At 38.6% G+C, this 24,836-nt stretch overlaps 1 protein-coding gene and 1 long non-coding RNA gene across 2 annotated transcripts; both read right to left on the bottom strand.

The window, feature by feature from the left end:
• Positions 1–946: 946 nt before the first annotated feature.
• On the bottom strand, positions 947–24,237 carry LOC18444888 (AMMECR1 family). Its single transcript, XM_006855043.4, has 5 exons — positions 23,818–24,237; positions 21,860–21,979; positions 7,704–7,818; positions 7,413–7,503; positions 947–1,453 (listed from the first exon to the last, which is right to left on the bottom strand). Exons 1-5 carry the CDS (start codon positions 23,919–23,921, stop codon positions 1,251–1,253), a joined length of 633 nt encoding a protein of 210 aa, XP_006855105.1. The 5' UTR covers positions 23,922–24,237; the 3' UTR covers positions 947–1,250.
• LOC148779781 (uncharacterized) lies at positions 8,675–21,853 on the bottom strand. The gene is made up of 2 exons (XR_016044699.1): positions 13,890–21,853; positions 8,675–13,807 (listed from the first exon to the last, which is right to left on the bottom strand). It is a non-coding gene; the product is annotated as an uncharacterized LOC148779781 (long non-coding RNA).
• Positions 24,238–24,836: the final 599 nt, after the last annotated feature.

Raw genomic sequence — 24,836 nt, 5'->3', positions numbered from 1 at the left:
TCAAATGCCAAAGAAATCTTGGAGCTCCAAACGTAGGTGAATCCATATCCTCACAAGCCATGACACAAACCTATAATATACAACAAAAGATAAAATCATTCAAAACAGTCATGAGCCTCTCCTTCAGAGGGAGCCTGAAAATTAAAGAGACCTATGAATCAGCTATTTAGCCCGTGCACAAATTTGGTGTACGTTTAATTCAGCCCTTGCACCGCTGTCGGAGCACGGTTAACCTCAGCCAACTATTAACCACAATTAAGGACCGAGTGGGCAACATGAACTTTGGTCACAATCATGTGCGAGTCGTGGCCCGGTTAAACGTCCAAGTTCTTTTATGCCGATTGCTGGCCCAACATAAGTTCATGTACAAGTAAAATTGTTACTATTTTTTTTTTTTTTCAGTGATAGTGGGAAGAGGGCCCCTACCCTTGATAGGACTTGAGCCTAAGACACCGTTGCAAATCGTCAAGCGCTGACCAATTAAACTCTTTCCTTGTATCTATAAGTAGAGTTTATACTTCGTAAGTGGCAACTCTTATCTTGGGATAGCTCATCACAGGCTACCTTATAACAAGAAAATCATTCGTTCTCTTTATTATTTGTTTTATTATCAACTCCATATTGTTTACAAAACAGGACAATTATTCTCTCCTCTCTTCTTTTTTTTTTTTTTTTTGCTGCTTTTGTTTTGTTTTTGTGTTTTTTTTTTTTTTGGTTCAGTTGATCTTTCTCCCCCCGTTTCATTTACCTCCAAGCTCTAACATGCCCCAGTAAGCAAACTTTAATCCCCTCAATTTCTCAATTACATGTACACCGCCTCAGTATTAGTCCCCACTCCGATCACATGCATGACACGTACACACAAAACGAGCAGAATTAGGCCCTTCAATCCACACATGCACACACATTCACAAACACGCGCACACACACCCCCTTAACAACAATAGACACGATCTTAAATATCTTCCCAGCTATCATTTCCATCACAATGGAAAACTAATGCATGGGTCTATACATGCTTTTAAGTCCACTTTTGAGTATAAATCAAAGTGTTTTTAGTTCCATTTTTTAGTATAAATCACAGTGTTTTTAGTTCAAATCCTTTCTTTCAAAGGAATTTGAACACCAATGAGGACAAAAGCAATTAGCAATAAAGAACAGATCATGGCACTTGACCAAAATCCTTAACCCAACTGCAAATCAGTTTTTCATAAATATGTAGCTTCTTTGTAACAGAAGCTGCTTTTGGATCAATGAATGGCCTTTGATCCAAGAATCGCAGGTACCGTTCCCCTAGTATTTTTCACATAGCTTGCATAATCACTGAAGTGCATGGTATAGAGCGTGCTCTGGTAGCGAGTGAGTCGAATTCTTTTGCGAAGAGATTCCGTGATGGTGCCGTTGTAGCCAGCTTTACGCATCAGCGACTCAATGGTCTCAACCTTTGTCCAACCTGTTGTGCACCCAAATGTGTTAAAATACTGTTGAACTTCTATGAGTTAAGAGAGAAATTACATTATTTTTGCATGAGGGAAATGACCCAAGGGAAGAATCATAACAGGTTCCAAAGATTATTCTTTTTCTTTGAGGGAAGCGGTGTTCGTACCGCATAGGATATAGAATTTCATTGCCTCCATATACCTCTGTTTTCTAATAAGTTGCATGCAACTGCTACCAATAATACAGGTTTAGTCATACAATTAAACGAAACAACGTAAACCTTTACCTTGAAGCAATCCTGCCCCAGGCTGAACAAAACCCCAAGTCGAACGGTTCAAGATCACAATCAAAATTCATGGTGCTATGACTGTGCAGTTTCATTTCTTTCCTTTCTAGGTGCCCATGATGCTGACAAGTCCAAAAACACGTATCCACACAATGGACTTTTATTCTATAATGTTCTTTTCTAAAGCGAATACAACCAAGAAACCAAAATAGACATCTTGAGTCCACAGCAGCAAAAATATGTGCAATTCTTTGAGCAACCAACTCATTTAAAATGGCCAAAGTGAGTGCTGAAAAACAACTGAGAAAGTGACCTTAAACGATCAAATTAAGGCGTACCTCTAAATCTTATTATGAATATAGTTTTGGTGCAAAAATTCTTAGGATGGCTTGAGAATCTATTTTCATCTCTAATTATAAAATTTTAAACTCTAAAAATAGTTCAAATGAAGTAGATCTATAAACACTTAAAAATGGACAGCCCAGATAATGTGTTGCAAGATACGCTATTTTTAGGACACGAAATATTTTTTTCTTTTCATATTCATACATCTCAATGTCGAGATGATCAATTAGAGGGTTCTCCAATATCAAAACAACGTCTTATGTTGGATTTTTGAGGTGCGCCTTAATTCTACATTTTAAGGTTGCAACCTTGTACAAACTTTTTCTTTTAGTTTTGAGATGTGACCAGACCACTGTCCTAATGTCCTTCTATCCTCGCCCAGCTCTTCCCAGAGCCGTGTGCTTCTCTGTCCGTCATCCCTCTAATGCTCCTCCTCCCCTTCCCACCCTGTACCACAACTACTCCCATCTCATCCAGAATGGGGCACCTCTGGTCTGTGCACAACCTAATCTCCCATTCCCTCATCCTCCTCCCTACCCAGCCGCCAATCCTCCATCCTCATTCCCAGCCCCCAATCCTGCTCCCAATACCCCTCTCCCCTCCTTGTCAGCCAGCTCTTGCTCCCGCCTGGTTGTCCCCCTGGTTGTCCCCCTGGTTGCCCCATTCGCCATTCCAGTAGGGGGCCCTCACTCCACCCACATCGTGAAGGCTCTGAGGTCCTCATTGGTGGGTAGATTCACCCCCCCCAAGGAATGATACCAAAGGCATTGACAGATGGAGCAGGGAAGTGTAGGCAGTTCATGACCTTACTTGTCTCGCTCGTCTACTGGCGAAGTTTTATACTCTTTCCCCACAGATGCTAGCCGGAGCAACGCTATGTAGGGGGACCCAAACATTGGTTTAAAGGGGCTTCTCTCGCCCTTTCTGCATGGAGCGAGAACCAAGGAGCAGTCCATCCGCAAAAAATATGGCTTCAGGCCACCCATATTCCTATGCAAGTATGGCACATCGATACCTTCAAGAAAATAGGGGATTCTTGCAGCGCTTTTATTGCGGTCCATTGGAGGTCCTCAGGCACCCTTCCTCTTGGGTCCATCTAGCTTCTTGTGGAAACGCTCGCTCCCTCCCTCATTCCTCCTTCCATTTTGGCTTGAAGCAGAGGGCGTGTTCTTCAATATCCCCTTAGCCTGGTCTTCTGCTTCACCCCCCGTCGCACCACCATGCCAGAGACCTGGAATACACCAGGATGGCTGGACCATCGTCTCGCATAGAGACCGGCAGAGAAACCATCACAACTGTCCTAGGTTTGATCACCCGGCTCCCAATAATTCTTGCATCTCTTGGCAACCAGATCCAAGAGCTCCCCAACCTCTCAAGATGATCAGCGGCACCCCCAATCCCAATCCCTACCCCAGGCTCCTGAGAAGGCGGCTCTTCCCACTCATCTGGCGCAGCCATGTGGCCCTCTGTTGGTTGACCTTCACCGCAACCCTTCTGGTGTGCTTCCTATCGATCACGGGTTATCTGACCATTTATAACTCGAGCAAGCGCATGGATCCCTGCCCCCCTTGTTTCTCCCCTTGCCTCCTGATAAGCATCTTGTTGATCACATGATCACCACAAGTAACCTCCCTTCAGAGAAAACAAGGGTCCCCGCTTCTGATCCCTATAAGGTTGGAGGAGAGCTGCAAGCAACCCCCCCTGCCAAATTCCTTCTCTCTCTCCTCTTGCAAATCCCTCAGCTGGGCAAGCCACATGTCCCCAAACTTTCTTCGCCTCGGTAGGTGGTGACGCATTTCCTGATCTGACAGGTCTCCCACCACCTACTCCACAATACGACGATGGACAATTGCACGCATCCCTCGTGCCAACTTCCCATTCTCTCTCTCCTCTCGCTCAACCCTCAGCCTGGTCAAACACCTATTCCCAACCCCCCCCCCCCCCCCCCCCTCCTCGGCAGATGGACACACATCCTCTCACCAAGCTTTGTCTCTTTTGCCCTTGCCAACCCCTTTTCATCCACCCATGTTTGGTCCCACGGGTACTTCCTCGCCGCTTGAGCCCCCAACCTTCAGTGTCCAAGCCTTTTCTCCCATTCCTTGAAGGTCTAAATCCCCCCTCACCAGCTCAGAGGCTTCAGATTTTCCTCCTCTCTCTTCAAACCCCCACCCAATCAATTGAAGCTGCTGCTAACCCCATCCTGTCAAGCCATGACCTAACATCACAGTTCCCACAGAGTGCTCTTCATTTGGCGACATGCCGTCGCCCTTTGACTAAGTTACCACCCTCAAATTACCCCAAAAAGCCACCACTCCCCCAGGTTATCTCTCCTTTCATATTCCCCCTTATGGGTGCTCCTTCCCCCTTGTTACCTTATTCTCTTGGTGGAGAGCAACCTAGCTCCCCTCCCCGTCAAAACCCCCTCTCCATCGATAACTCCTCCCTCTCCTCTTCCTCAGAGTCTCATTCAATGAACTCAGTGGATTCAAGCTTCATGGATGCTATTGATCAAGCTCAAGGTACCCCTCATGAGCTCCTATCAGTGATGGGGTTCCAGTTCAATGGCTCCCATGAAGCCCTAGAAGCATTCATCAAAGCAGATAGAGAATCAACATGCCAGAAGAAATACAAGAAGGCCACTGCAAAGGCTCTCGTCATCAACCAAAGAGTTTCCAGAGAGCTTTCCAAACTGTCTTTTGGTAAACGGTATGATAAAGAAGAAACCTCAACTCAGCCCCTCGACTCTCTCTCGGCATCTCAGCCTTCCCGCCGCTCGATTAGGAGTGCCCCAAACCCCTTATACGTGTTATGAAGATCCTAATTTGGAACATAAAGGATTTGGGCCACCTGGACAAGCGGAGTAATGTCACCCAGTCTGTTTCTCAGTTTTCTCCTTCTATTCTCGGCTTGGTGGAAACCAAACTCCCTTCTCCTCCCCCCTCTCAAATTAGGTAAATTTGGGGCTTTCGCCCCTTCTAATGGGTCGCTCTGGATGCGTTAGGTGCATCAGGCGGAATCTGGGTTCTCTGGGACCCAACCCAGCATCCCTTAGTTGCCTCTCAGATTAGCAGATACTCAGTCACTATGATCCTTGAAAGAATATAAGATTCTCTCCTTTGGAAATGCTCAGTATGGAACCCAAGCAAATAGCGAGAAGTCGGGCTTTCTGAGAGAGTTGAAGTCTTCGGCGACCCTCCCTTCATTATTATCGTACGTAGGAGGCAGTGTTCAAAAAAACGAACCGCCTAGCGCCTAGGGCGATCTAGAGGGCTTGAGCGCATTGCCCAGGCCTAGGTGGCCAAACTGGGCAGTGGCCCCGGGGTGGCCGCCTATGCGGTATGGAACCCGCTTAGGTGGTCCACCCAGGGCCTGCACCCCGCCCAGAGGCAGAAATTTTTTTTTTTTTTTTTAAAGATATAAAAGGTTAGAAGGAGGGGTTTTAAGTTCATTTGAAACCTAAACCCACAAGAACCTCTTTTAGAGAGAAATAAACTTCCAGAAACCTACATTTCATTGGATCAAAGTATTTCTCAAAGTTTGGAGTTTGAGCAATCAAAATAAGTGCAAAACTTTATTTTTTAGATTGCTTGTTTTATTTTGAGATGTCTTCTTCAAGAGTTAGTCGGAGTGGAGATCCGGAGTAGAGATCCGGATTGGAAATATGGATACAATCTGAATCCAATTGACAAAAATTGCGTTTGATGCAATTTTTGTGAAAAAGAGACGAAAGGAGTCATAAACCGGTTTAAGAAACATGTAGCCGGTATTAAGGGGGATGTTGGCCCTTGTAAAAATGTTCTTGAAGCTATCAGAGAGGAGATTAAGCAATATATAAGTCATGTAAAAGAAAAACAAAAACAAAATCCTTGTTATAGATCTATTTCTGCTACTTATAGAAGAAGTGTTCCGGGTTGAAAGTATGGGTACAACCCAAAACCAAATGATAAAAATTGTATAAGGTGTAATTTTAGTGAAAAAAATATCAATGGAGGTATTAGCCGATTCAAAAAACACCTTGCTGGTGTTAGAGGTAATGTTGCTTCTTGTACAAAGGTTTCTGAAGCAGTTCAGGATGAGATTAGACATCTTCTAAATTTAGAAGAACCAAAAAAGGATGAACATAAGCTTTGTTCTATGGAAGTATCTTCTCCAGGGTCTAGTAGGAGTGTTGATCCGGGTTGGAAGCATGGTTATAACCCAAATCCAAGTGATAAAAATTGTATTAAATGTAATTATTGTGGAAAGGATATTGAGGCCACCAGAACCGGGGCTATCAAGTTAAATTTCGATGGAGGCTCCATAGGTAACCCGGGCCCTTCAGGCATCGGAGGCCTATGTAGGGACTCAGAAAGGTAGATCCTCCTATCCTACGCCTTACTTATAGGAGTTGTGGACTCCACAGTAGCAAAGGCTAAGGCTCTACTCGAGGGACTTAGAAAATTTCATCCTCTACAGAGCACACAAGTGACACTAGAAGGGACTCCAGTAACACCTTTGCGTGGGCATCCGACATTGCCCCCTGCATGTGAAGACTAGATAACATCTTTGCCAAAATTGCCCACCTAAGTAGCAGTATTCAAGTCTCTTGAAGACACACCCATCGAGAAGCTAACGATGAGGCAGATGCTTTAGCAAGAGAGGGAGCTAGTATCAACTCTTCCCAAGGGAATCCCAACCCCCCTTAACACTCACCCCCTCTTTTTTTGGATCTGTTGGAGAGTTTTATGTACCCTCAAAGGTCTTTGTCTAGAGCACCCTGTTAAGGGGATTGCCTAAATTTCGTAGTACTCTCACTTGTATCTTTATAATCTATTAATATAAAAGTTAACTTTCTCAAAAAAAAAAAAGCTGTTTCCTTTAGACTTTGCTGCAACATGGTGGAGTGTGGCATTCTGGATGCCTCTCTGGCATTAGATATTGGTGGACACCCAATATGCTACTCTTTTGTGAGTGGGAAAAAACTATTTTTTTCCATTTGTATCCAAGTACGTGTTGTGTGTCCTATTATAACACATGAACAGCCCAAAATGTTGTCAGCTCCAATACTCGTCATTAGCCAGTTGAATTCGCATTGGATCTATGTTGCATTCTATTACAAAAATGCAACACACAAGTGTATAATGTAAAATACATGTGTCACTGGATCTTTGTTGCACTCTATTACAAAATGCAACATATAAGTGTGCAATGTAAAATACAAGTGACAAGAGCACAAGAAAAAAAGCCAGGGCTCAAGTCTAGAAGCCATCCGTGAAAACCAAATAGAGAAATGGTGTTTCTCTAAAGCAAAAGAAAAACAAGAACTTAAAAAGCAGCACAGCAGAATCCAATATAAGAATACCTTCTTGGGCAGCCACCTCAGGCAAATACGTAGCACTGCGTCTTATGTTGTCAGAATCATTGAATTCAATAATTAGACCATGCTTTCCAACCTGCAATCAGAAAGACAACAGACCGCATCAAGGAGGACCAAGAAAACAAAGCTCATAAGGAACACAACAAACAACAAATTTATGAAGGCTGTTACACAAGAAAAAAGTGCAATTACAAATTTTATGCAACTGAAGATGAATTATACATGGATGCACATGAATTATTAGAACTTAAAACAATATAAAAGAAAGAGATGGACCTCCCAATCAAGATAGTGGAGAGCAGATTCATAATCAGTCAGAATGGAAACTGTACATTCCAAGTAGGGTAATTCTCTGGCTTGAATAGGAGGGAAACGCCGGTCCCTCAGTGCGCTTCAAAAGAGAAAATAAGAACAAAGATAAGAATAAATACACAACAAGACACAGAAAATAAAATACTGGCACTACTCGTATAACTAATGGAAGTTACCAAAATTTTCCAATCAAACACGAGGAACCTCAGCGCCTTAAATTTGAAGAAATTTTGCTTCCTTTTTTTATTGATAAAATGCAGAAAGAATTGTGGCAAGAGGAAAACAAAAAGAAAAAGAATGCCAAGGGAAAAGCTGGTGCAAATGCAAATAAAGAACATAACAATTTCATAGAACATTTACACAGAAGCCTACAGAGATCCAACAGAGACGCCATCTTTGTGTACACACATAAGCACCTACAGATATCCACAACAGATGAGACATGCAAAAACATAGCGCAAGCACATGAAAATGGGAAGCAACATGGGAACCACATAAACACAGCAAACAACCATCAGAATTATCAACATGGGAAGCAACATGACCAACCCATCCTTCGATCAAGGAATACAAGCTGTAAAATTTCCAATGGAACATAGACATTACCATTAATACTTAAAGGGAAAAGAGAGAGGCGTATGAAATATAATGACTGACCGCCAACAAGCTAGAAACAACCCGAAAGATGTTAAGGCAAAAGCCTGTGTAACTAGCACAATATGCCCTTGCCAGTGTTTCAAAACGCGCTGGGTGGGTAGGTGGCCTGGGGGGTCCAAGCCGCCCAATGCCTAGGCGAGCGCCCAGAACCTGGGCGGCAGCCCAATTGAATCCAAAAAGGATTCTACAATTATATATTGTATAAAATATAAAAATTAGGTATTTAGGGCACATCAAAATTCAAAGTATACTACACATTAGCACATACTCCATAAAGATAACCATAAGTCGGTCCATAATCCATATTCAATTAAAACATAAAATTTACCAACCAACCAAATTACCAAACCAGTGGAACTACAAATCCACTATCCACAAATCACATTACAGTATTACACCACCATAAGCGAGAAAACAAAAATGCAAGTAATACTTGAATACTCAAAAGAAACTTCAATAGACAATAATTCAATCAAAGTTCAAAGTTCAATAATTATTCAGCATTCATCATTCATCATCAAAAAAATTCGGGTCAGCGGCATTGGCATCATATTCATCGGAGTAGTCACCCTCCTCGACATATTAGTCGTCCTCCTCTGTGGCATAAAAGCTGATTAAGCAAGCGGTATTGAAAGAAATGCTCGCCTCATAAAACCATGTAGCAAGATAATAAGCAACTCTATCTCTCTCTTCCTTCTTCATTCTATTTTCAATGGTGGTTTGCTTCTTTGTTTCCCTCCTGCAACCTCAAGGTCAAGCCAAGGAAAAACATTATCCATAGGGCCTCTAACCTGAGGCTTCTTACTCACATAACTAGAACCAAAAGCAATTACAACTCCCTTTCCCTTTCCCCGAATAATGGATTGTTCTATTTCTACCTCTTGACACCCCTCCCCAAAGATACTTCTAAGTACTCAAAATCTTCTAAAAAACCCCAATAGATTTATAAAACATCAAAAATTAAATCTAATATCAACGGGTGATGTTTTGATTAATTTATCATTACTTTGAGAAACCCTTCGATCCTAAAGAAATTACCAAAAAACTAGTTTTCTGGGGGCTTTCTCTCTCTAAATGAGCTTCAATAAGTTTTAGGTTTCAAATGAACCTAAAACCCCCATGTTTGCCAATTCGTATACAAAAAAAATGAACAAAAAATGCCCCCATCGAAAGCTATTTTTGCCTCTGGGCAGGGCACTGGACCTGGACGGCCGCCCAAGTCTGGGTGCAGGGCAGCCGCCTAAGCGGTTTCCTAGGCGCCTAGGCAGGCGCCCATGAACCACCGCTTGTTTTGGGCGCCTAAGCCCGGGCGATGCGCCCAGGCCCCCAGATCCGCCAAGGCGTTGAGCGGTCCGCTTTTTGAATCACTGGCCCCTTGCCAAAATGCTATCACTTCTCCCTGAGGGACTAATCAACTCTTGCTCACTTTTGTGACCAATGTTTAATCCTCAAGCTAGATAACTTCCTCGCTCACTGCCAAAACAGAGTTGACAGGCTGAGTCAAATAGTAAACTCAGAAAAATTCGGTGAATCATTCAAAATTGTGAAAAGTTTATGAACGTGCAATGTGTCAATTATGGGAATCGAATCTAGGTCATCAACTTATCATAACATAATGCTACCAATCCAATAGATATTATTTGTTGGTTAAATCAACAAAAGCATTACATAGAAGGAAAAACTCAGGGACATCCAATATTTTCATCTATAAAATTCAGCTAAAGCATCACATAGAAGGAAAAACTCAGGGACATCCAAGGTTTTTCATCTATAAAATTCATCTTCTAGATGAATCGAGTCAACTGAAGAGTTTTTCCAAAATGGGAATTAGTTTTATTCACTGTGCACACAACGATGCATTGAACATGCACGTTTCACAACGATGTGAACCCTGAGCCAAAGCTGGGTAAAGGAAATGAACTTCTAAAGATGAGGGAGGTGCGATATACATGCTCCTTCATCAAAAGAGTCAGAGATCATTTGGTGCCATGCAGCACATGTAGATAAAATACCCTTCCTTGGCCTAATTCAAAAACCTCATCAAAAAGAAAAGAAAATCCCCAAGAGGTGAAAGCTTGATTACTGAAATCTCCCTCCGATAACGATCCCCGCTCTTGAGTAAATGCTCCAATCCAATGAGAAGAACTCTAACTACAGATACATTGTACTAGCTCCCCGATAGAGTCAAACAAAACCAAAATGGGAGATCAAAACTGGCCTCAAAACAAATTCCCAACCCCTTCCAACCCAGACGTGAATGAGCTACCATCAAAATTGAATTTTGAGAGCCTGAGGGAGGAGAAGGCCATCTCATATGTGGGGGAAGGCTCTTTAAAATCCAATTTTGATGGCGTCTCTTAGAGGAACTGGATTGGCAGGGTTAGGAATTTATCTGAGGGAGGAGATTGCTGGGTGATGGGACAGTGGTGCTTGGAGCTATCACAGATCAGTTGTGGAGGACATTTGATGCCGGACCAAGGGAACTTATCTCCTACAGACTATAATACTCTTGAAGGGATTTTTGGACGGGATGTGTGATGGGTCAAGAAATTTAGGGCAGGAATAAAGTCCAATTGAGGTTAGGTTTCCAAATTGAAAAAGGAGTAGGGAGGTTGAGTTTCCTAATGAAGTTAGAAGTCCTACTAGATTGGGATTCCTAAATAGAAATCCTAGTGAGTTTACAAAATTTAGGACAGAAAGGTTTTCAGGTACTGATATCTCCTAATTTGAATCAGATTTGAGGAATATGAATCCTTAGTAGGTTAGGAGTGAAGCTAGGGTGATGGGGACGTGTTAAGCAGGATCAGAGCAACAATTAGGGTTGGTTTTAGAGGATCTATTAGGCTTGAAGTTGCTGGAAAATTTAAAAGTCCAGCAAGGGTAAATGATGGATTTGAAGGCATGAGGCGAAATCAAAGCTGATTTAAGGTTGGTGGGCTTAGGGGTATGAATTATGGGTTTGGGAAGGAGAAAAGGTAGGTTAGCAGGGCTTAGGAAGGGTCGATTTGATGGGGAAGAAATTGGGTGATGAATTTAGTTGAGGGGAATCCTGGATGGGGAAGCATCATGGAGAATGAAAAAAACAAGGGTCTACTTCTTTCTTCGCTAGGCGAAGAAGACACTAGAACTTGATGGGGACACTCTTCCAACATTAAGCTAATCATTCTCTACAAAAAGAGTTTAAGGAATCTCCTCGAGGTAAAGGAATCACTACCTCATTTAATAGACTCACAAAAGAAAAACATAATCTTTATTGCCAACATCAAATGAATTAGCCATAGGCCAACGGTTCATAAAAGCATATAAAACAAACTCCTAAAGACTAGGAAAGTATCAAACTCAAAAGGGGTTTATAATCCAACTGGGACTGGAACATACTTTCTAAAAGCCTAATTACATAAAGAAGCTAAAAATAAAACCCAATTACAGAAATCAAAATGAAAAGAAGGAAACCTAAGGAAAAATAAATTAGTATTTGATTTTTCAATCAAATTTTTTACCATGATTTGAAGCTTGAAACATCCAATTTAAGAAAACACCAAAAACATTGGACGTGTACATCTCGGAGAGATCTTCAATCAGAGTTTTGGGCTACCCCAAGCAGGCTTTCAGGTTATGCCTCTTGAAAATGGTATGCCCGATAGCTCCAAATTCTCTTTCACAAGACCCCAAAGGTAAAGTGGTACCTCATATTAAATACCCAAAAACTTATGGTTCCTCCCATCAAGGGTAGGAGATATTACTTAAAATAGTCGGCCACAATTAACCTTTCACAGCTATCAGATCATACTATTAATAAAAAATCAATAGTTTATAGCTCAACCGAACTCGGGAGCAAGAGGAAACAAGAATGTACTCTGCTGTGACTTAGGTTTTCAATCTTTCAAAACCAATCACAAGAAATTCTTCCATATAGTCCAAATGATAATTAAAAAATAAATAAAAAAACTATTCTCAACAGTGCATAGCACAAAAAAGAGGCACAAACTTTAGGAGTGGGTTAAAGTCATATTCCAGGGCATGTACTACTACAATCACACTTGCAACAAAAATTAGAAGAGAGAAATGTATCCCCAACATCCAAAAACTTTAAACAATTTGGGATGCGTGTTAGGACAAACTCTAGGATCAATGGAGATTCCTTCACAATATGTAGAAGTCTGTCATACATGTGGTAATCAGAAACAAAATTTGGTTTTTGGAAAGGCCTCAGGGTAGAAATATGGTCATTTCCTTTTTAAGGCAATCATGCACAACACATGCAAGAAAATATGAGAGAACGTAACAAGATAAGAAAATATGTATTGCATGTAAAATACATGAGAAAATGCTGACAATGTAAATTGTATATGAGTTGTATTCTTTTACCATTATATCATCATTATATATAAAAAGGAAAAGTTTTAATAAGGTTGTAACCTTAAAATGTAGAATCACAGATGCACCTCAAAAATCTATCGGAAATGTTGTTTTAATGTTGAAAAAACCCTCTAATCGATCATCTCGACATCGAGATGTATGAATATGAAAAAAAAACGTTTTTGCGTCTCGGAAATAGTGCATCTTGCAACACATTATCTAGATCGTCCATTTTCAAGATTTTCATATATTTATAGATCTACTTGATTTTAACCATTTTTGGATTTTAAAATTTTCTAATAGGTATGAAAATAGATTTTAAGATAATACTAAGAATTTTTTACAACAAAATTACATGTTATGATAAAATTTTAAGGTGCGCCTTAATTGGATTGTTTAAGGTTGCAATCTTATAGAAACCGCACCCTATATAAAATGAAAGAACCACCACAATGGTGATGAGGCATAATTATTTTTCAAAAGTAATTTTCTCTCTCTAAAATTCTTTATGGTATCAAAGCACTAATATTATCACAAAAAGGTGTTGGTAGCTGAGACAGAGGCACAACAATATCCCAAAGAACAAAAGAAAGCCATGTTAATTCTGCAGAAGTGGATGTCATAGATGGGTAATCAACGTCAGCACTTGAACGAGCCACAATTGACTATTTCTTAACGCTCCAAGATATGAAATTGGAACCAATATAGGTACAAAAACCAATAGTTGAACGGTGAGTGTTTGGACAACCGGCCCAATCTGCATCAGAAAATACGCATAACTCAAAGGAACTAGCAGATTAGATTCGTATACCAAAGGACTGCATACCATTTAGATAACAAAGAACCCACTTAACTACCTGAAAATGTGCAATTGTCGGGACAATACATAAATTGACACTCTATATTAGCACTACGAGAAAAGTTAGGCCGTGTTATCATAATGTATGGGAGTGCACCAACAATGCTTCGATGAAGAGATGGATCAGTAAATAGGTCAGAATTCCCACGAACAATGTTCTTCACTGCCATTTGTGTTGAAATAGGTTTGGCACCTAGCATTTGAGCACAATTAAGAAGATCCCGAGTACATTTGGTTTGAGATAGAAAAATTTCACTTGAGAAATAAGATCCTACCTAGAAAGTAGTGAAGGGGACCAAGATCTTTCATAGTGAATTTCTCTACCAAGTTGGTAATAAACCATTCTAGAAAATCTAAATTATCACCTGTAACAATAACATCATCAATATAGAGGAGAAGGATAATAGTGCCTTGAGGACTACAAACAAATAGAGATGATTCCACTATACTGTAACAAAAGAGACTAAAACGATCAAACCATGCTCGATGTGCTTACTTGAGACCATATAAAGCTTTTTTTAATTTGCAAACATGATTTGGATATTCTGAGCTGACAAAGCCAGGAGGTTGTTCCACAAATACATGTTCATTAAGCCATGCAGAAAAGCCTTTTTCACATCAAGTTGTTTGATAGGCCAGTGACAAACAGCAACTATGGTGAGCACAATTTGAATACTAGCGAGCTTAATAACAGGATAAGATGTTTTAGATATATCAACTCCAGCAACCTAATCGTATCCTTTAGCAACTAGCCCGGCCTTAAGTCTCTCTAGACAACCATCAAACTTTAAGTTAGTCTTATAGACCCAATGACAACCAATAACTTTCTTACATGGAAGATGCTCTCAAGTGGAACTAATATGTAGGGCTTCAATCTCCTCTTCCATTGCATGATGCCAACCAGATAGACTTGATGAACTTAGGTTCAGTAGGGATAGTTTCAAAAGTGGGAGCATTTGATACTGCTACCATGGACAGTAGAATCTTAGGTCTTCGAGGACCATCTTCAGTACTTGTAACTATGTCATGACAAGGGTGCTCAAGGGCTGGTGAAAAATCAGATTGGTTAGTTTCTTAGATGACAAACATTTTTATCACCATGAGTATATGCTACATCAGCTTGGTCATTTTGTATTAGTGTCATAGTGGTGATATCTTCCTCTCCAAAAGAAGTTGGAAAGCTATCATTATTGAGGGGCAAAGCAATTAGACGAGCACACACATCCAGGGCATCTCTCATGGGTGGTTTATGTACAGGCGATGTATCAGAAGAAGAAGAAGTCTATATGTTAGATTCATATCAATCAAACTATTTTGCACAAGTAGTCAGCTCCCCCTGAACCTGTGCACTATCAAACAAAGAATTTGGGTTAGCATATAGATAAATGCTTTCATTGAATACAACATGTTTGGAGATATATACTTTTCCTGTGAGTGGATGCAGACATCTGCATCCCTTATGCTAAAGAGTGTATACTAAAAATACACATAAAAGAGAATGGGGACTGAATTTATTTGCAGAATAGTCTCGAAAGTACATAAAACACCGACTCCCAAAAACCTAGAGTGAAGAATAGTCTGCTAACCAGCCACATAATAAAGAGTATGGTGAATCCATTTTTACATTGGCCGAGGGAATCTTTCTTATTACAAATACTACAAAGACTGCAGTATGGAAAGCCCAAAATAGTTTAGAAATTCCAACACAAAACATCATTGTAAGCCATAGTTCTACAATATTTTTATGTTTCCTTTCAGCTGTTCAATTTTGTTCAGGAGTTCTTGGACTTGATATTTGTTGCATAATTCCATTATCACCAAGATAAAAAATGAATTCTTTATAGCAAATTCACCACCTACATCACATTGAAAAAATCGAATTCGTTTTTCAAATACCCTTTCAACCATACAATGAAATTTCACAAATGTAGAGAAAAATTCATATTTTCTTTTCAAGTGATAAATCTAAGAAAAAGAGTATAATCATCAACAAACACAACATAAAAACGATAACAATTAAGTAAAATTGAAGCAAGACCCCTTAAATATGAATGAATCTTAAAAATAGGTTTTGTAGAGGTCTTATTAGTATTAAAAAACGGGTGTTTACAACTTTTTCCCATTTAACAACTAACACAAATAGAATGGGATTTATTCTCCACATCAACACTAATCAACTATTTAGATTCAAAGTAACGGACTACTTTATTTGGACGATGTCCGAGGTATTGAGGACACACATCTTCTGATGTTATCTTATTCTTATTTGAAAATAAATCTTGCTTTACATCCTCAAGTGTGCATAGTCCGCCCTTTTGACTCCCACTAGCTAGAGTTCTCCCAGTGCTCCTTTCCTTAATCAGAAAACCATTTGATGCGAACTCAAAAATACAAGGACAATCTTATGTAAACTTTCTGATAGATTAAAAGTTCCTTTTCATTTCTGACACCAAAAGAACATTAGAAACATTGAATTTTCCAGACCCAACATCAAAATTTTTATCACCAACATGTCCAATAGGCAATAGTTCACCATGGCCAACCATGACTGTATCTGGACCACTATATGGGCAAAGCCGCACAGGTTTTGCATTTTACCTAGGTTTCTAGTCATATAATTTGAGCCACCAGTTTCCCTAAACCATCATGAGTCTTGAGAATCAGCTATAGTCATTGTAGTAAAAGTTTGACAAATGTCTTCTACTTGGTATGTATGATTGAATCGATGTCAACACTTTAATGCAATATGTCCAAATTTTTCATAAATTAGACGTTTTTCCTAGGGCTTTTGGGATAATTGTTGCATCTGGGAATGTTGCGGGCAATATTGATTAAGAGATACACCAACACCTCCTTTGTTTATAAGCATAACCATAATCCATAAGTCGGTTCATACTCCATATCCAATTAAAACTTAAGATTTACCAACCAACCAAATTATCAAACCAAGTTACCAAATTGTATCAAACCAGTACTGTAGTACACCACCATAAGGAAGAAAACAAAATTGAATTATGAAACTGTGACAGTAATACTTGAAGACTCAAAAGAATCTTCAATAGTTCAATACTTCAATCAAAGTTCAAAGTTTATTAATTATTCAACATTCATCATTCATTCATCATCAGAAAATTTTGGGTCAGTTGCATTGGCATCATATTTATCGGAGTCGTCACCATCCTCAACATATTGGCTGTCGTCGTCCTCCTCTGTCTCTTCTGAATCTGCCTCTTCTTCCTCCACCCTTGTTCTCTATGCAGAAGATCAAGTGGCCCTAGGAGGGTCAGCTAATGTCCCTGAAGTATCCATGACCATGTCTCATATCAATCGTTCATGCCCCTCGACCTCATCATCATCAACTAACCATTCCATAACATTGTCCATATTGTTTTATCGGATGGAGTCTCTCTTATCTCTCTTAGCAAACTAGTCCGTCAAGAATCGAATGTATTTGACATAGACTAGGTCATTGAGCCTCTTTGATTCAAGCATGTTCTTTTTCTTTGTATGAATCTAACAAAATCAAATGAAACTAATTAAAATCTAATATCTAGGTTCATGTATTATTTATAAAATTATACAAATTACCCTTACGGCCTTACCCCTTCAAAAGTACTCCAATTGCGCTCACAACCAGATGAAGAAATGGTTAGGTTTAAGATCCGAACGGCCAACTTTTGTAAATTTGGAGAACTATACCCATGTTGGCCCCACCAATGGGCTGCAAAGATATAAAAAAAAATCATAAATAAATAATCGAATTAATCGATTACTTGAACTTCATGAACTTAAGAATATTATTAATACCTGGTTCAATTTTGGCCCTTTGCCTTATCGCCATTGGACTCCCAAAAGATTTTAAAGCACTTGTAATTTATTAGCTCATCAGCGCATATAAAATCCTGGATATCAAGATCAGGGCCTAGCACATCTACACACTTAGTAAATCTATTCATAATTGAGTCATTTGTGTGTATATCTTTGTCAACATAAAAAAAAGCTGGGTTCATATAATAACCAGCTGCATGCAATGGCCAATGTAGCTGCCTATCCTATTTCTCATCAATAATCTCCCAAACAGGCTTCTAGCAGGTTTCGTCATCATTGAAATTTTGGGCTATCTCTCTTTTGCATTTCTCCATAGCCTCATATGTAGCCCATAGAAGGCTTGTCATTATCAACCATGCGAAGGACTTTTATAAGAAGAAAAAATACCTTAACAGCGCCCTTCACCCCTCGCCAAAAAAGCCTTAGAAAGGATAATATCTCTCACCTTCTTCCCAACCTGATCTTTAGACCACTTACATGCTCTCCAGTCATCCGAGGTAAACATCTGTCTCAACTGCACTCTCCTCAAATGTATGTTATCTAGGCATAAGTACCAGATCGCAAATCTCGTGACCCCAGGCCTCACAATCTCTTTCTTCTTTATAAAGCTACGCATCATGCTGAATGTGAGATGGTGGCTATAAATGAAATTTGTAACTAACTTGGCCTTCTTCACTACATCTGATATCTCGGTTAAACTACCAAAAGCCTCAAGCATGAGGTGTATACAATGTGCTGCACATGGTGTCCAAAAGATTCTAAGATAAGCTATGCGCAACAAATTAGTTGCAGCAACATCAAGCGCAGCATTGTCTGGGACAACCTGTACAACAAGATGCTCCTCAACCTCCCTGATTCCCTTCTCTATAACTTGAAATATGTAATGGGTATCACGGATATGATCAGAAGCATCAATAGACCTCAAAAAAACAGTCCCTAAAGGACAATTCACAAGCAAATTCATCTGACTTCTTCTCTTCCTATCACTCCAAGCATCAATCATAATAGAAAGCGCATACTGAGCCCATGCATCCTTCTTAACTTCTACAGTTTCCTTCGTGACACTCACTGCTTTTTTGAAAAAATTGCTCTGAAAGCTGATATGGGGTTTGGGGTTTCATCTCAAGGCCAAATTGGCCAATTGCCTCCACCCCAACATAGAAGCTGCTTAAGCAAGCGGTATTGAAAAGAATGCCCGCCTCATAAAACCATGTAGCAAGATAATAAGCAGCTCTATCTCTCTCTTCCTTCTTGATTCTATTTTCAATAGTGGTTTGCTTCTTTGTTTTCTCTCCTGCAACCTCAAGGTCAGGCCGAGGTAAAAAACTATCCTTAGGGCCGCTAACCCGAGGCTTCTCAGTCCCAAAACCAGAACCAAAAGCAATTACAACTCCTTTCCCCTTTCTCCTAATAATGGATTGGTCAACCTCTTGACATCCCTCCCCAATCCTTTCCTCGTCACTATCATCGTCATCATAATTGACCTGATCCCCAGACCTAATCTCTGCTATAGAGGCAAATCTCTCATCTTTTTTCAGTTTTACCATACTAAAAAATTGTTTATTTCCTCTTTAACAGCATCAGGAGTCTTTTTACATGAGGCAACATCCCCCCTGATACCGACAAGATATTTCTTGAACCGGTTTCTGTCACATTTTGTATCCTTATCACAAAACTTACATCTTATGCAATTTTTATCATTAGGATCTGGGTTGTAGCCATATGTCCAATCAGGATCACCACTCCTATTAGATCCCGAAGAAGACATCTCAAATATAATACAATTTACTAAAGCAATAAAAAAAATCACTATGAGTTTGATTGCTCAATCTTCAAACTTCCACCTCAAAGATGCTTTAGAAGACTCAAAATCTTCTAAAAAACCCCCCAATAGATTTGCAAAACATCAAAAATTAATCTAATATCAATGGGTGCTGTTTTGATCAATTTTTGTTAACTTTGATAAACCCTTCGATCCTAAAAAATTCACGAAAAACTAGTTTTTGGGGGGGCTTTCTCTCTCTAAAATGGGCTCCAATAAGTTTTAGGTTTCAAATGAACCTAAAACCCCAATTTTTTGCTCTTTAGTATAAAATAAATGGACAAAAAATGCCCCACCAAAACCCATTTCTGCCTCTGGGTGGGGCGCAGGCCCTAGGCAGCCACCCAGGGCTAGACGCTAGGCTCCCGCCTAGGCGGCCGCCCGATTTGGCCGCCTAGGCGCTGGGCGGTCCGCTTTTTGAATCACTGGTGGTTGAGCACCAAAGTTATTGTTTATCTAAGGTACACCACATCCCCCATTATTGTTCTATCTTGTTTGAACAAACCCATATATCTAAGAGTTGAAAAACGGTTGACCAAAGTTGTTTGCCTCTACCTTTGTAATTCCTGTTATCTCTATTGGGTCCAAAATTTCGTTGTTGTCTAACAAAGGGCATACTTTGATTTGGATAAGAGTGTTCTTCAGAGACATGAGGCTGGTTTCTAATTTCATGGCTTTAAAGAAGAGGTATAATCTCATAATAAGAAGGATTGGGGGACTTATGCATGTGGTAGAAAAACTCTCATCTTTTGGTCAAAATCCATTAACAAGCCAAAATACCTTATTTTCATCTGGTTTGGGTTTGCGAAAATCCATTGAGTTTGCGTATGTATTATAATAGAGTCGAATTCCCTTTCTTGCAGAGTTGGAGTTGCAAGGTAAGTTGGAACTCCCTAGCTTGAGAACTACCTGCATAGGCATTCTTGAGACATTTCCAAACCTCTGTAGAAGTATAAAGGCCAACAACAAGACTGAGACAGTCTTCTAACAAGGTCACCATGATCCAAGCTTTACGAAGCCGGTTGAACTTTAGTTATGATTTGTAGTCAGGGTTTTTGATTTCACTCTTACCATCAGGAGAGGAAATCTTTTGATTTGGCATAGGGCAATCACCATCAATGAATCCAAAAAATTCCTAACTCTCAATCAATAAGAGCATTTGGGTTTCCTATAATATATAGTTGTCTTGTGTCAATTTAATTGACACAAAATTTTCCACATTAAGACTGAATTGTTGAGGATGAAGCATCCTTTTGAGCAAAAAGGTATTTGAGGACAGATAAATGGGTTTGGAGAAGTATGACAATAGCATTTGGATTTGAATTTTTTTTTTTTTTTTTTTTTTTTGTGGACTATGTAAGATGGTTTTACTGGAGAGAGTGCGTTAAACAGAAGAGATGGGAGAGGTCGAAGGACACTTAGAGAAGGACATGAGGGCTTTTGGGAAGGATAAAAAGAAAATGGCTACCAATTTAAATCGGCAATTTAAAACCAGTTTTCTCGTATTGAAATGGCATTGATCGAATTGGCAATTGAGGAAGGTAAGCAAGGGTTTTCTCGCAATCAAGTAATTGATATCTTTACCAAGCCTCTGCCATGAAATGTTTTTTGAGATCTTTGCTTCAAATTCGGACTTCAAATATCTCTTCAGTGGAGTTTACGGGGAAGTAATAGAAACAAAATCTAGTTTCTGGAAAGGCCACAGGGTAGAATATTGCCATTTCCTTTTTAAGGCAATTATGCACAACACCTGGAAGAAAATTAGAGAGAATGTAACAAGATAGAAAAGTGTATACTATCTGTGTAATATATAGGAAAGTGTAAACAATGTAATTGTTATATGAGTTGCATAATTGTATCATCATTACATATACAATGAAAGAACCACCACAATGGTGGGGAGGTACAATTATTTTTCAAGAGTTCCTTTCTCCTTCTAAAGTTCTTTATGTGGCTACTGCTTTAACATATTAGTTTTCTTATCGCCATCTCCATGATCTGGTTGAATGTTTTCAACTGGATTATAACTTTTTGATCCAAGGATTAGGTGAATGTTCCCATCTGTATGTACTCACAGCAGTACAGCCTGATGTACACTCCTTACATGCCCATATTATAGTTAATTACAAAGGTTGTTTTGGTTGGGGGTGGGGGGTTGGTCGGTCTTTGATAGCATTTGTATTTTGTATTCTGGGGGCCTTCTCCTTTAAGATAAAATTTAATTAAAGAATATCAATATAGGAGGGATATTTGACCAAGCTAAACTCATGTTCAAAGAACTTTTGAACATATTAAATAGAATTTTATGTCACGCCACAAAACTTGCAGAATGAAACATTAAAGATTCAAATGCATTACATAAACTGATCAAACTTCAATAGCATGTAGGATCATTGCAGAAAAATCATTTGTTTACCAAAAATATTAAAATTTTCAAAGTATCGTCATGAGAAGGAAATAAAGTAAAACTCTCAAAACAATTAAAAAACAGAAAACAAGAAAAGTCAATATGTTCCTAAAATCGTCACCATCCCCAAACACTGAACAATAACAATGACCAAAAAAAAAGAAATAGAAGCCCCAAATGAATATTACCTCGTTAGAGCATAATCCTTAAAGCCATTGACCAAGCATCGGGCCTCCAAAGTTCCAATGCATCCTCGAAGACGAGGCTCCCCACCGTTAGTGATTTTCTTCCAGGTGACAAACAAGGGACTGTAATAAAGTCCCTCATAGTAAGAGTTAAAAAGAGAATAAGGCCAAACTTTTATGCATGCCATTCAAGAGAAGCACATTTATCAGTATTTATAACGAAGTCATATCAACCTGTACAAAAAGCAAGTGATCATACCAGACAACTCCTATAGATATAATGGTGATAAAACAGATAAGAAGTTTAGGCCGATAAGCAAACTGTGTGTATTACAGAAAGCATTTAGCCAGAGAAGCAAAGAAGAAGCGTAATTTCTTTTTATTAAAGCACATATCATCAAGGAATTGCAAAAGAAAAAAAGGCTTGATGATCCTTCAATTGAGAAACAGATGAAGTAAAATATATAAAAAGTGGAGTCAGTCAACATGGTTTGTTTCTGGGGACAAACTTCAAATGTGGAAACCCTAACTTCCTTAAAAACACTCTTGGGGTATCTACCACTATGCCAAAACCTAAGGGACCAGATGAAACATAAAATAACTACATAATAACCCAAATGCCAAACAATACCAGACTCTCTTCCCCAACAGAATATAAGTCAGCCTCAAAAGCTAATAATATGAACAAAATCATCAATTTAATTGAACACAAGTTAGGAAACAGCAATGCGATCATTTTCAAAATATAAAGGTAACCCTTCAACAGAAATATAAAAACGAGGTGACACCCCAACTGTAGAAAAGAGAAAAACTCGACCAAGAAAAATGTTGGTGCAAACGGATAAATTCAATCACAATTATGTATTAAGAAGAATACTTATTAAATCTGGAAGAAATAAAACAAGATTCAGCATGGATAAAATATGGCAGGCTGATGCGCTCAATGGAAAAGGATTTACTCTGTCCATAACTCATCCAAATTCGAATAGAGAAACTGCCAAGCATAACCATTACTCAATCAAAACCCAACTAACATGAAACATTGCAGATAGAATTAACTAATATCCAGTTCCAATATAATGATCAAAAAAAATTGTTTCATCCGGCAGGGACCGCATTTCTACATTTGCAATCCCCGAGGTATAAAGCATTTATCTTAAAGATGGATGCAAATAGGTGGTCCATCTAAAAACAATTGAAACTAACAGTCCAAATAGTTTCTTAATAGAATTATTATTTTTAATTTTCAAAAAATTATTTATTTTTTCATATTCATGATCTCCATGTTAGAGATTACATGTCATTAAAAATTAGGTCCAAAAATCCATCTCAAAAATAGATGACTCATTTCTACATGGACTCATAGAAACTGTGTCCAATGATCAAACACAAGCTACCAATTCACGAAAAAAAAACCAAGCAAACACAAAAGTAGAACAAAGACTCAAAAGAAATTTTATATTGGAATTGCATAAACTATCTATGACAAGGAAGAATTCCTAACGTTCAATTGAATTATCCTCCCCTTGTGTCAACTTTAAAATAATATAACGAAGGAAAAAACCAAAAGGAGGCAGGTAAACAAATAAATCAGATAAAAAAAAAAAAGTGACAACAAATACATGATTCAAAATCCATAATCATTGGTTTAGCGACTTATGTCCCAATTTCTATGTGAATGGAAATAAAAGGTCTGATTGATACGATAAGGAGCAATAATGTTTTCTATTTTAATTCTTAAACTGCATGTTCCCCTTATTCATGATTTTACCATCAGATCAAGGAAAAAAAATAATTAAGTTCTCTTGCATAAATATATTGCTTTATTTTCCATCAATTTCTCCCTACTTTACTGAATCTCTTCAGTTACATTATACACACTATTATTAACTGAAAGACTTCAAATAAACAGCAATGAAAAAGCAAACAAGGATGATAATCAAAGAAAGGCAAAAACTTACTACTGGCCTGCATCAAAAGCTGGAGGGGGCGCTTGCTCACTGGTGTAGTGAGCCACCAAAGTGTCAAAGCAATAGACCACCATTTCCTTATTAGCTGACACCATTTTATAATGCAAAAAGCGAACCAGAAAAACCAGCGAGGATCTGAAAATATAAGGAAGATCGGAACCAAAAAATCAGAGCTTTGAGTTCCAGAACATCTAAGCAAGTTCTACACCACTTTAAAGCACAAAATAAATGCAAAGACGAAAGAATAACGGGGAAATGTGTAAAAGAAATTGACAACAAGGGTGGTTTCAGAATTGGGTTTTCTGGGATGAAATTTCCAGACTTGAGCTTCTTCTTTTTTCTTTTTTTTTTTTTGTAATTTTTCTTCAAAAAGAAGCTCACTTTCTGGAATTAATCCCAAAATTGAAGAAAAAAATATCAGCTTTTCCAAAGGAGAAGCAGAGCATTTATAGGCATAATTCTAGGTGGACATGTCTAAAGTACCCTCGTCTTACGTCATCTATCCAAATTAACTTTTTTCATTACTAGGTCATTAACTTTTTCATTACCCAATTTTATTACAACATATAATTTTGATGTAAAATATTCATAAGATTAAATCTATTTTTTTATCTAATTATAAAATTTTAAACTCCTAAAATAGTTAAAATCAACTAGATCTATAAATATAAATATATGAAAATCTTTAAAATGAACGGTCTAGATAAAGTGTTACAAAATGTACTATTTTTAGGATTCAAAATTCTTTCTATTTTTCATAACCATATATCTCAATATCGAGATGATCAATTAAGAGTGTCTTTCAACATTAAAACAATATTTTCCGATAGATTTTCAAAGTGCATCCGTAATTCTACATTTTAAGGTTGCAACCTTATATAAACTTTTTTCTAAGAAGATTAACTAAAGTTAATCTATTTCTTTATCAGTTTTTTTAGGATTAACCTCATGATGATTAATGATGAAAAATTGTTTCATGCTGGCTAGACCGCATTTCTATATATACAGTC

The sequence above is a fragment of the Amborella trichopoda genome, chromosome 11 (genome assembly GCF_054954075.1).
Source record: "Amborella trichopoda isolate Santa Cruz 75 chromosome 11, AtrichopodaSantaCruz75HAP2 v2.0, whole genome shotgun sequence".
In the NCBI taxonomy this organism is placed as follows: Eukaryota; Viridiplantae; Streptophyta; class Magnoliopsida; order Amborellales; family Amborellaceae; genus Amborella; species Amborella trichopoda.
Note: the sequence above shows the minus strand (reverse complement) of the source record. Positions and strands in the feature narration are given on the sequence as shown.